The sequence below is a fragment of the Silurus meridionalis genome, chromosome 11 (genome assembly GCF_014805685.1).
Source record: "Silurus meridionalis isolate SWU-2019-XX chromosome 11, ASM1480568v1, whole genome shotgun sequence".
Lineage (NCBI taxonomy): Eukaryota > Metazoa > Chordata > Actinopteri > Siluriformes > Siluridae > Silurus > Silurus meridionalis.
This window is the reverse complement of record NC_060894.1, coordinates 19,148,637-19,161,356: the sequence shown is the minus strand read 5'-3', so window position 1 is coordinate 19,161,356 and position 12,720 is coordinate 19,148,637. Positions and strand designations below refer to the sequence as shown.

General features: G+C 40.8%; 1 protein-coding gene across 1 annotated transcript; it reads left to right on the top strand.

Annotated features, from left to right (window-relative positions):
• The first annotated feature begins 3,059 nt into the window (after positions 1 to 3,059).
• LOC124393028 (zinc finger protein 703-like) lies at positions 3,060 to 6,772 on the top strand. The gene is made up of 2 exons (XM_046860322.1): positions 3,060 to 3,753; positions 4,550 to 6,772. The coding sequence occupies exons 1-2, from the start codon at positions 3,499 to 3,501 to the stop codon at positions 6,050 to 6,052; spliced, it is 1,758 nt and encodes a 585-aa protein (XP_046716278.1). The 5' UTR covers positions 3,060 to 3,498; the 3' UTR covers positions 6,053 to 6,772.
• Positions 6,773 to 12,720: the final 5,948 nt, after the last annotated feature.

Genomic DNA, 12,720 nt, shown 5'->3' with positions numbered 1-12,720 from the left:
CTACTGTTCAATTTTGTTTACTTTGTCTTGTTATAACAGGTTTACTGGCGGAGCTATTTTGTGTTTTGTGTTTTGTCTTGCACTGTCCTGTGTTGTCTTTGCACTGTCTTGTGTTGTCTTTGCACTGTTTGCACCAGGTTGCACACATGCACTTTATATGGCGAGGACACTTACTAGTCCTTAGCCCTGTGTTTTCTGTTTCTGTGATTGTTGTTTAATGTAGCATCAGGGTTCTGGAGGAACATTGTTTCATTTCACTGTGTATGGCGTCAGCTATATATGGATAAAAGCTTCTTGACTTAACTTGACTTGATGATTTTATTTCTAATCTGATGTATTGATTTTATTACTAATCAATTTTTAACAAATTCATTCTCTTTTGTCATAAAATTTTTTTTTTTTATAATGGTTCTTAGCAATTAAGTGAGAAATACAGGTCATTGTTCATGTTGTTGTTCTGCTCCTTGCAGCACATTTTTTTGAAGACCAGCCGCTAAAGTGTCATTAAAATAAAGTGCCTCTGTGTCGGTATAATGGCCATCAGGTCCACTTATCCATCCCCAAGATTTATTGACCTTACAACTGAAGACCTGCTTGACCACCATCCACAACAGGAAACGGCAATCAGTCATTAACATGGTGACACATCTGTTGACGAGCAACTTCAAGGCGACCCATGAAACATCCCATAGCAATTCCCTATTGTTCCTACCACATCCCCTCTCAGGCCCTTTCTCTCGCCGCCCATTCAACTTTCCTCCCTCCTGCTGTCTTTTTATTCTTTCTTTCTCTTTCTCTCACCCCGGTCTCCTCCTCTCTGCTTGTTTCTCAAGCTTTTCAACTCAACTGCACCGCCTTCACTCATCTGGATGACTGGATTGAAAACAAACCGGGTCGTAAATTATCCTCTTTTTTTGTTGTTTTTCTGTAACCAGTAATTAAGAATTTACTAGGGGTATGTGAAAAGAGATAAAGGAACATTTAGGAGCTGCGAAAGAAGAATGAGCGTGTTCAGAAAAAATAGAATGAGCATTCCATAGATTTAGAGGATCAGCGTGTCGGCAAGAGCAGTTCATATCTGAGGTCATGACCCCACGATGAGGTCGTCCTCTGGTAACATTCCCGCTGGCAATCAACCGAAGAGCATGATCAGGCTTGTGGTCTCATGGACAGAATTGTGAGATTATGAAGAGATTATAAGAAGATAATAAAGAAATAGAAGATGTCTTTCAATCTAGAGATTAGATTTAGAGTAGTACTCAACGTGAAGTTTTTGCTCATGGTGTTTTGACCTGCCGGAGAAATGAGTCTGTGGATTTCAGAGGAACTTCTTTTGTCTGTTTCAGTTGCCTAGCTCAGGGTTTCTCAAAAAAGGGGGTTTGTGTTGTTGTTTTTTGGTCAGTGATACTATTAACAAAATGATTATATCAATGCTTTGAGCTTATTATATTAGTACTTGATTGGTTACTTTAGTTAAACATGTTTAATCCAAAATCCTAAATCTCTCCTGGGGAATTTTGGGGGATTTTTTTTTTGTACAGTTAAATTAATCCAAATAAATGATATTAACAATGAAACACTTTGTCAAAATATGTTAAACGAATGTATACAGCTTTGCAGAAACATCTCACACTGACTCCTACTAATACCTACAAAATGCATACTGAAAATACCTACGACTATGCAGACCACTAACCATCTGTGTCTGATCTAAAGAAAAGCTGTAGAACAGTAAACACATCAGGGCGCATGCACTTCAATGCAACTTAACCCCTGACCTTTCAGCCTGAGACTGTTGCACCAGCAATCTTCTTATCACTGCACTGACCTCGCCTAACCTCGGAGGGAGTCTGCAATGTCTGACAAGAGGTCAGACATCGGTGTAGTACCCAGAACACTACTGTCAAACATTATCTCGTGTTCATTAATAATTACTTAAACTTACAATCAGCGCAAAAAATCTTATTTTTTCACCATTGATTGTAATAAAATTCAAGTAAAATCACATTTCTGATAAGTTCAAGCAGCATGTAATACTGCACTGGATTATGCAGTGGGTGCTTTTGGAAAACAATGAATAATCTATGTCCCCAGAAAATACCAGAATGAGAAATCCATAATTTCTATTTATGTTATACAGAATGGATCTACATTCCTCTCTCGAATAAGATGGCGAAAGGATTCCCGGCTTCAAAGCCTCTCCAGCTGCGACTATTTCAGGCTGCTACTAATAGCACTTGTCAGGCATCGTTTTTAAGCTCTTTAACCAATTCATTGTGTAATTAGGTTAACAAAATTAGCTCATTGCCAAATCAGTGAGGAGCAGCAATGTAATAAAGTTATTAACATTCCGGTTTTACAGATGGAACTATAGAGTCCTTCTTGTTTTATTACTGGGTTTCTTTCAGTGCACAATTGATTCCAGAGGGCACTAGCGAATTAGATTTAATTTACTTTAACAGAAATGTATGGAGCTGAATTAGGGGGCATGTTGAAGCATTGTCATCCATAATTAAACCCTGATTGTAAAGATTGGTGGAAACAAAAGATTGCCTAAAATATATGGATGTTGCTGCGGAGGCACTCGGCAGCATATTAGTGCTCTGGCTATTTTTCTAAATGGGTTCTTTTGGTTCAAACTTATAGATCTATGATATAACAAATTGCTAGTGTTGGTTTTAGATTTATGGCCCAATTTAAGTGTCGGGCTTGCCGAGCTTACCCCTTTGCTGTGGATTTGTGTAGGATTTTTTTTTTCTGAATCGTGCGCCCTCTGTCTCTCACCACACTACCCCCCACTTACTTCATTACTGCTGCTTGTGTGGATCCTGAAGCAGGTAAGATCTCATTTGTCAAGCACGAGTGTGCAGAGAGTCTGATCTATAATGACATTTGAAGAGCTTTGCTGTCACTCTAGTGCCATAATGAACATGGATATGACAAAGGATCGATGGGTGGGGTCAGAGGCGATAGCTCCGCCCTGGATAGGCCGTCCCATCGTATTAGGAATGCAGTGTGTGCTGATTGGTCTGCAGCTCATGGACTTGGAAGGTCCTCCTCGCGTTTCGCTGACTTGAATTGCACAAGACGGGAGACGCGCTGGAGAACTGAGGAGTGAAGAGCGAAGCGCATCGAGCTCTATTTTTTGTTCTCTGAGTTATTGTGGATTTGTTTTCTTTCTTATAACAGTCTGAACGATTATCGAGGCAACCATTATATTTGAGATCAAGAGCATTTTGCTGTTGGATGATCTGCGACTTCGCATTGCGCACACGGAACGGAACTATGAACGGTTTTGGAGTAAACGTTCATCACCTCTGAAAGCGCACCAACAAAATAATAATAATCCAGACATTTGTGTTTGATTGTGGATTATATCTAAAAAAATAATAATAATAAGGTCCACCATGGGCGTCAAATCCAGTCTTGTTTGTACTGAATGAAGATGTGTCCTCTGTGATCGTTCCTGCGGCGCTCCTCGGCTCAGTCTCGCACCCAATGCACCACACTCTGAGTGGATCTACAGTTTCCACTTTACCCAGCCCGACCACCGACAGCCAACACTGTAACTTCACTTTCAGGAAGCTCCCTGGAATTAAGGACTCGTCCACCGCTTCGTTAAAGCCCTCGGATCCTGTCCGGCAGGCGAAGCGTCTTCCCATTAAAGTAGTGAAGATGCTGACCGCGCACTCCGGCCACTTGCTCCACCCGGAGTACCTGCAGCCCCTCACATCTGCCCCTGTCAGCATCGAGGTATTTACCATACTACATACTTCAGTCACTTTATTCTGATATAATTTATACTTATATAATTCATCATCTACATTTTGCATTATTTATTTAATTATACGCTAATTGACATATAATTTGCTTAATCCCAGACTATAATCTTTCTACATTTACCGATTATTTTTATTATTTTAGACATTTGTTTATATAATTACATTAAGTTTTATTTATTTGATTCAATTTGTACTTTAAATTGATATATAGAAGTTAAAAAAATATGTAAATTCCTAATAATTAAAATATAATAATTACATACTATACAACATGCCATACCATAAATTGACTTTATTCCCAATTCCATTACGTTTCGTATTAATACAATTTGAAATATACAATTATTAATCTGAATAGTGCATACTGATCTAAATATGTTATACAGTTGTTTATTTTCATTCTCAATTATATTTTTAAATGCCTTTTTTTCTTTTATATTTACCATGTTACATGATTTATAATACATAATACAATACATACATGGCTTTTTGTATATTTCCCTTTCATAAAATCCTATTTCAGCATATTTTAGTATGTTTCAGGAGCAATCATTAAAACTTATATATCTTAAAATTAGATTCCTTAGAAGTATATAAAAAATATTATTGTTGACATTTCTCTAAGCATTTAATAATGCATGTCTGTCTATATAATTTTCACTTTACTGTTATTATTGTATTGCACATTATAGTTAATTTAAGAAGAAAATTATTATTTTTGTAACACTCCTTGTTGTTCACTAAAATTATTTTTATTTTCCTTCCAGCTGGATGCTAAGAAGAGTCCACTGGCCCTCTTGGCTCAGACATGTTCTCAGATAGGCAAACCGGATCCTCCTTCCTCATCCAAACTTGCCTCTATAACATCTAGTGGACTGAGTGAGAAAGAAGGCTCTTCTCGCACTTCCTCCTCATCCCTAAAACACTCAGAGCAGCGGCCTTCGTCAGATGACAAATCCAGTTTCAAGCCTTACTCCAAAACTGGTCCCGACAGCCAGAGGGATGGGAGTATCAGCAGCAGCAGTAACAAGTCTGGTTTTTGTCTTCCCGTTGGTGGAGGTAGTGGTGGCAGTAGCACACCGAGCTGTCAGTCCCACCATGCACGTACTGTTTCTCCAAGTTCCAGAGTGGGCTCACCTTCACAGACTCAGGTGCACAGGCACGCTCTTTCACCCAATACCACACGTTCCAACGGACATTCACAGACTGCAAACGGGGAGGCAAAAAACACAGAAGTAGTACTCTCTGATAGCAGCAGCAACTCGAAGAAGGAGGCAGAGTCGAGTAAGAATAATCTGGACAGTCCCCAGCTGGCCAACTCCAGCCATGCCAGAGCAAGTGCCAACTCCAGTAGCTCAAGCTCTGAAGGCAGCCCTAGTAGTGAGAGCAAATCGGACCCACAACCATCTCAGCATGGAGGACTCCGTCCAGTTTCTATTTCTCCCTTCAAATCCAATCACCCTGTCTTCCCACTCCCACCATCCAGCATGGGCTACCATGGTTCTATAGTGGGAGCTTACGCTAGCTATCCTGGTCAGTTTGTTCCTGGCTTAGACCCGACCAAGTCAAGCCTGGGAGGTGCTAGTGTAGGGGTTGCAGGTAAACACCCCAGCTCAAGCCCACTGACTGGAGCATCACCACCTTCATTTATGCAGAGTTTGTGTCGGGACCCATATTGTTTAAGCTACCCAAATGCACCTCACCTGGGTGGCAACTGTGGCACATGTGTTCACGACCCCTCATCTTCACTAAAATCCGGCTTCCCGTTGGTTTACCCCCCTCATCCTTCACTGCACTCGCTCCACCAGAGCTCATTGTCTTCCAGCATCACACCATCACTCTCTCATCCACTATACACGTACGGCTTCATGCTGCCCAATGAGCCTTTACCACATGCGTGCAACTGGGTTTCTGCCAGTGGGCCATGCGATAAGCGATTTGCCACCTCCGATGAGTTATTAGCCCACCTTCGCACACACACCTCACTGCCAGGTGTGGATGGAAAGCTCCTGTCCACATATCCATCCTCCTCCTCTTCTTGTCACCTTCATCTGCCTCCACATAGTAGTCCAGCTTCACTTCCTGCTTCTTTCTCATTGAGGGGACCTCCAAGTTTGGGCTTGGCTCGGTATCATCCCTACAGTAAAATGCCACTGCCCACAGCACCAACACTGCCCATGCACTCTTTACCAGCATCCGCACCCTATTACTCCCACTACGCCCTCTACAGCCAGAGACTGGGATCTGCCTCAGCCCTTGGCTACCAGTGAAATGGACTCAATTGCCTCAGAAATCCAGAGCCAGAACAAGCAGCGCACTTGCATGATGACTGCTAAGAAAATCCCAATTAGGATTTGACCCTGTTTTCAGTTTCCCAGTAATGGGAAAATGGAAGTGAATGGAACAGATAATGTAGACAAAAAAGGAATCCATGGACTCCCTAATGGCTACAGTTATGGGTGTTCCAGGGTGCATGCAAGCTTGAGACTGTGTGGGACTGAAGTGCAGATGCAGTTTTCGAACAGAATTGTATTTATTTTTGAACAAGCGCTTGGCTTTTTCCAATTAATAATCCACAGCAGTTTACTTTCACAAATACCGAGTTCATCTCCTCATTTAACTCTTAATTGAACTGTTCTTCTCCTCCCATTATTTGTACACACTATGCTGCAAATCTTGAGCTTCAGATGTTTATTTTCTTTTCATAAATCTGTTTCGTCTGACTCTGTCTGTTTATTGTGTCTGTGCAGTATGAATGTGCATGTCAAAGTCCTTCTAGCCTTTCTAAATGCTTATTTTTTATTTTTAGCAGCTTACAAATAAATGACTTTAAGAGCTTTAATATTTTTTGTAAAGTGTTGAAATTACTAGGCTGGTTAAGGTGTCGCTTCAATGAAAGAAAAATACATTGAACAATAGCGATGGCAGAGCTGTCCAACTTTGGAGTTATAATTTTGTTAAATAAATGAAATGGTTATATTTAAACTCCATGCCTTTGCCTTTCTTCATCCTTTCTTCCGTGTCCCATTAATGCTGCCTACTAATATGTAGTATTTTTGCAATTGAAACATTCTCTTCTTTGTATTTTCACAAACAATTAGTGCCTCAATGATTATAGAATTGAAAACAAAATTCTTTTTCTCAATTTAAGGTTACTCAGAACTCAAGTGAAATTGTATCAGCAACATGTTAGATTGGTAAAGCCCTATCTTTATAAGCCAGGTCTTTGAAGACCATATCAGGAAGGGCAATATTTATCAACTTACCCAAGCATTTTTTCCTTTGCTTTAAATGATCAAGTTCGGTCTCATGTCACGACACACTGATTGAGTGGTGCATTAAGAACTGGTCTAGAAGCCTTGATTTAACAGCATGATAGATAATAATGTTGACACATGAAATTATTTAAAGACTGATTATATTTGCATTTCATCACACCTCATTTTTCATACAAGGGTTTAAACTAATCAAGCTTACTGCCTATTTCAAATCGTTAACCCTATTTACAGGACAATAGTTATAAGTATGTAGTTAACATTTACCTAATCTGCATCACCATATGCTACAAAGTTATAAATATAAGTGTGTCATCAGCATATTTTTTGTGTTTTACTGTAGTACAACCAAGAATGCTACTGTCCCTCCTCCATTGTCTTTTTTGTCCAGTACCAATTCTTTCTCTTTCATTTCATTTAGTATGACAGCAGCTGTCAACTGATGGATGAGTTATAGTTATGCAAACATTTGCCTTCAAGGTTCCTGTTCCCAGTGTACTATTACAGTCTCTGTTCTTGCATGTTATTTTTCGTTCCCTATTCTTCGGCATGTGTAGTAATTAATCCTCCAGGAGTGCCATGCCACGGACATTTCAATTAAATTTAATTACACTGAGTCATTTTGCTACTATGAATCACACTTTTGTAATTAACAGATTAACTTTGTGGTGTAAGCTGCTTTTATTCCCTAAGGAAAGCCGCCTGGCCTTTCAGGTTTCAAAGAAGAATCGTAGCTGTTTCTGCCCAGGCACGTTTGTGTGTACTAGCTCCTTTTTCATCAGCCGAAGAATAATCTGTGCTTTTAACTGCCAGCACGGGTCAGGTCTGCTGTACAGACTGTATTAGCAGAAGATTCTGAGGGTAAAATGGGAAATGATAGTGGTGTTTGAGGCTGCCACAGGGCAGATGACAGATGAGGGCTTGTGATTAATGATAACCGAGTTTAGCGTGTCTCTTTCATCACCCAGCAAAGAAAAAAAAATGTCTTTGGCATTTCTTAGGCTTGACTGTAGCAGTGAGTAGTGATGCTTGTTGGTTAGGTCTTGGTGTCAGTTCCCAGGTCATCAATGATAGGAAAATGGAAAGGCTTAAAACTGCTCGGCTGATCCTGGAATGTTGGCTTTGGACAGCATTATCCCCCTGTCATGGCTCACGTTGGCAGTTTGATTGGTGGCAATCTTATTGTATAGCCTTGTAAAGAACCACAACAGTGCCTGTCACGTCAGTATCTGTATATCATCACTCACACATAGTGGCAGCTAGCTTGCAAGGTTACAGTGCCTGGGCCCCTCGAGGCTCAGAATCTGGTTACATTCTTATCCAAACTGATCTGGGACCACTCTGGGAGGCAATGCTTACTTAATGCAATCAACTGCAATGCTTCCAACACTGATCTTACCTCAGAGAAAAGGCATCATGTCTCTATCAGTTCTAGCCAGGTAACCTGAGATGTCGCCTAAGCTCACTTTTCGTAGACATTCGGCGAATCTCTATTTGTGATGCTGAGTGAAGGAACAGATCCACTTGGTTGGACATGAGTGGACATATTTGCCAGACAAGCAGGTCACCTTACTTCCTCTCACGACAGATGATCAGCCTGTCAAGGGAATCTACATACCACAGTGACTTTAACAAAAAAAAGTCATGGCATATCCACTGTACCAGACATATCATTATAATTTTAGCTGTTAGCTTTCGTATTTTCAAACCCCCTGTGGCTTCGGTGCATGTCACTCGTTCCAGGCTTTCATTTAGGTAATAGTGAACTCAAAGAACAAATCTGAGCTAACATGACATGCTCATTGATGAATGTCTGCCCTAAATGAATAAAAGGTGTGGTAGATGAAATTTCCAGAGCAGAGGTCTGCTCTCGAGGGAAAGATGAATGGTGGCGCCGTTTTCCATTTTGCTGTAGCTCGTCCATCACATTGTCATCTGATCCATCTTCCCTTTCTTCCTCTTTCGCTTCTCATCAATCACTCTGTCCATCTCTCTCCCTCTCCTCCCCAGCTCCCAGCCATGGCAGGAATCAACACCCACACTCTATTTCTGTCATCCCTGCTGCTCATACTGAGGAGATATATCACTGTGGGCCCAAGGTAGAGATACAAGATGGACTACTATGTCTCTGTGGAGCCTTACATTGTTATTAGTTACTGGTAAAAGTCCTAGATGGACACACATTTTGTGCACAGAGAGAAGTTCAACTCATAAACACAGAATCAAGAGGTTCATGTATACTTATTGGTTGTGAGTTCTTCTCCCTTGTTAAGGGTAAAATGGGAATTGATGGTGGTGTCTGAGGATAGATGCCAACGGCTAGTGATTCATGATGACTGAGTCACTATTTCATTAGCCTGTGTTTATCTTTTCTTACTGAGATTTAGACACATCATTCATCAGATGTGGGCACAACCCTCTTATCCCTCCTCCACCCTCTGGATGGAACAAACTTTATCAGAAAGCCTGGTGGAAATACAACTTTGCAAAAGAGCAGATCGTGGTCTGAGTAAGGGTTATGACATTTACTCCATGCCCCCATTAAAACTATGACCAAACAAATCCTTTCTGATGCTTTCTATAACTGTATTTCCGGCCTAATGGCACTGTAAATTAACCTAACTTGTGAGTTTGCACAAAACAACCCTCTCCTTCCACAGTTCTCTTATTCCTCTGCTTGCCCTCTTCTGACATGCAACAAAACATACAACTTGGCCTGAAGGGCCTACGAAAGGGCAATGGCAATTATGGCCAACCGCTAATGTGCACGGCCCCAGCTGGTTTAGATCTGCCTGCACTCGGAGGGAAGGCCACTGACTTGTCAGCTTCTATGCGTCACGCACAAGCCTTTCGTGGAGAAACGTGCTTTGGCAGCGTCATGACTAACCGACTGGGCCTCGATTCGTCTCACGGTCTTGTTCAAACATTCCTCACAGTATATTCAGCCCCTTTTCATGGACATAACTGAGCCCAGATGCTTGTGCTGACCCAAATCAGAGCCGCTCCCTCTGGTTTGGAGGTTGGTCTTCAATCAAATTGCTCACAGCACATATGCTTGTGTATTTTGGAAAAAAAATATGCGCCATGATTTCATTGTATTGTTCGTGACCGATGAGTGCTACCAGCTGACAACTTGTATAGATGTGTGAAATAATGCTAATGAAATAATCATTTGGAAATTATCTGATTTGTTGCTGGTAATATGAGAGCATACGCTAATGCATTTACAATGATAGTAACTTTTAATATTTTTTAAACAATGACTAATCAGAGGTTTGCATAAATCAACATTTACTTTGCTGTCAGCTGTTATTAGAACACTCACTGGCCTGACTCTCTCTCACTCACACACTCTCTTTCTCTCTTTCTCAATCTCTCCCCCTTTCTCTGTAGCCTTTTGGTAAGAAAAGAGCTCCTTTCAGGGGGAAAAAAAGAGGGCAGGAGCAATGCAAAGAGAGGAAGCAGACGTGATTCTCCAAATACAGTCATTAAAGGGGAAATGTGTTTTTCAAACTGTCAAGATGATTAATGGCTGAGTGCAAAGCAGCACAAATGCTCTTGTTTAGTCTGACTGGCAGACACGATCCTGTCCATTGATTTATGGCAGGCCCTGTGTGTGTGGCACTGCTGTGGTTTGAACAGCAGGAAGGTGGGGTCTGAGCACACTGCGGTAAAATAACAGAATAGAACCAAGCCTGAGAGTGAAAGAGCTGGAGAGAGAGAGAGAGAAAGATTGAAAGAGAGAGAGAGAGAGAGAGATTGAAAGAGAAAGAGCAAACAAACTGCATTGTGTTTGCTTTTGCCCTTGGTAAAATTGCAACTCATTAAACAAGAAAATATAAAATTGCTCTGTCAGTTCATGTGCCACAATAAATCAGTCTCAGCTTTAAGTAATTTAGTTAATGTCCATACATGCCGAGACAATTTAGTAAATATTCATCTTTTCTTTTAACATCCGTATGTGGTGTCACGTTTCATCAGTTCAGTCCACAAGTCCTTCGTAAGGGAAGGACTTTTTTTCCTTGTAATCGACTTGGATTAGCCCTACAAATATACCAGTATTGACACTTGAACCCCAGTAAAAACCTTACATCACCAACTTTCTCCTCTCTCTGGTTGCTCCAGCCTTTTGACCTCATACTCTGTACAAATGAAGGTGTCTGATTCAATCAGCCTGTGGAAAAGCTTGCAGTAGGGCAGCTTGCTGTAAGAGGGAAAAGAGGAGAAGAAAAATAAATAGGAATTACACTCATGTTGCAATTTGTCTTTAAAGATTTTAATTTTAAAAAATGCTTTTATTTTCTGCCCTCGTGTCTCCTCCACTTGATATATTAACCTGCTTTGCAGGATCCACAAGAATAATTGCGGCTGTTAAGTTGAAGTGGTAGAACTTAATCAGAAAACCCCCAACGTTGTTTGTCAAATGTAAAGTTGTTCCTGTCAGACAATTAAAGTACTCCCGAAAGTTGAATAATATTAATATTTACAAAAAAATGATTACTGACAGGAAACAGAAGAAGCAAAACGTCTAAGCTATTTAAGGACACCAAAGGAGATTTATTCTTTGGAAAAGAGAAACCATATTTCACATGACAACTGAGGACCTACTGATTTGAAATGCACATTTAAAGTCTTCCGAGGACTCACAGTCTATTTCTTATTTCTCTGTTCGACTTATAAGGACTTGCTAAAAAAAACAAAGAACGCTCTAAAGCTTCCAGTTTAACACCAATCCCAAGGGCCTGTAAATCGAGAAATCAAGCGAGAACCAGGCAGGGCTCATCTGGAATAAGTTATATATGGATGACAAGCAGAGAAATTAAGGAAGATAAATGGAAGGAGAAAGAGAACAAATATGCTTCGTTTCTCAGAAATGCCCCAGAAATTTGGAATCCTAATTTGTATATGTGTTTATAAAGTTTGTGTCCTGATAAAGAACCAAAAGCGGAATAAATGTGATCTGTTACTGATCACTCAGTGGAAGGATGGCTGTCTGGTTGGAGGGTGTCAGAGTCTGAACAGACAGCTGATGCAGATGGATGGATGACTGAATGAAAGAGTGAATGGTTGTCTAAAGAATGAGCAAAAGCAGGAAAGCAGGAGCGGCAGAAGCTTGTGGGATATGCACGTCCCGTGCCAGCAGTGTGGCCCAGCTGTATGCACAGGGGGGCTATAGCCCCTGCTTCGACATGTCAGAGGCCGTGATTAATGACCCGGAGGCCTTGCTCTTTCCCCCCTTAACCTCCCCGAATACACCCACCTACATGCACCCACACCTAGGCAGTCCCATTGCACTACTCCCCATCAGCCTAATGCACACAGGCAGATTGACATGACATGAAAGCCCTTAGTGCTCCTGGCAAAACACATACATTCACAGAGCAAGTATTTATGGCCTCACAGCTGTTTAAGATAATCAACCAAATAGAGATTTAAATTATATGTAGCTGAATGTATAACATATATTGTATAATATATATATTTATATATATAAGCTCTTCACATGTTTATTCCATAAACTTAGACTTATTCCAAAATTAATAAAAATCTATTCCAGACAAAGGAAAAAGAAACTGCTAGCTCTTTGATGACTTGTTTTATGTAGGTCTGTGAGTGCAGTAAGTGTGTGTGTATGTGTATGTGTGTGTGTGTGTGTGTGTGCG

Excerpts from the sequence above, each read along its gene's own strand:
- LOC124393028 (XM_046860322.1), top strand. The coding sequence starts at position 3,499 with ATGCACCACACTCTGAGTGGATCTACAGTTTCCACTTTACCCAGCCCG. Across the intron at positions 3,754-4,549 it reads CTGCCCCTGTCAGCATCGAG|CTGGATGCTAAGAAGAGTCC; the intron begins GTATTTACCATA and ends TTTTCCTTCCAG.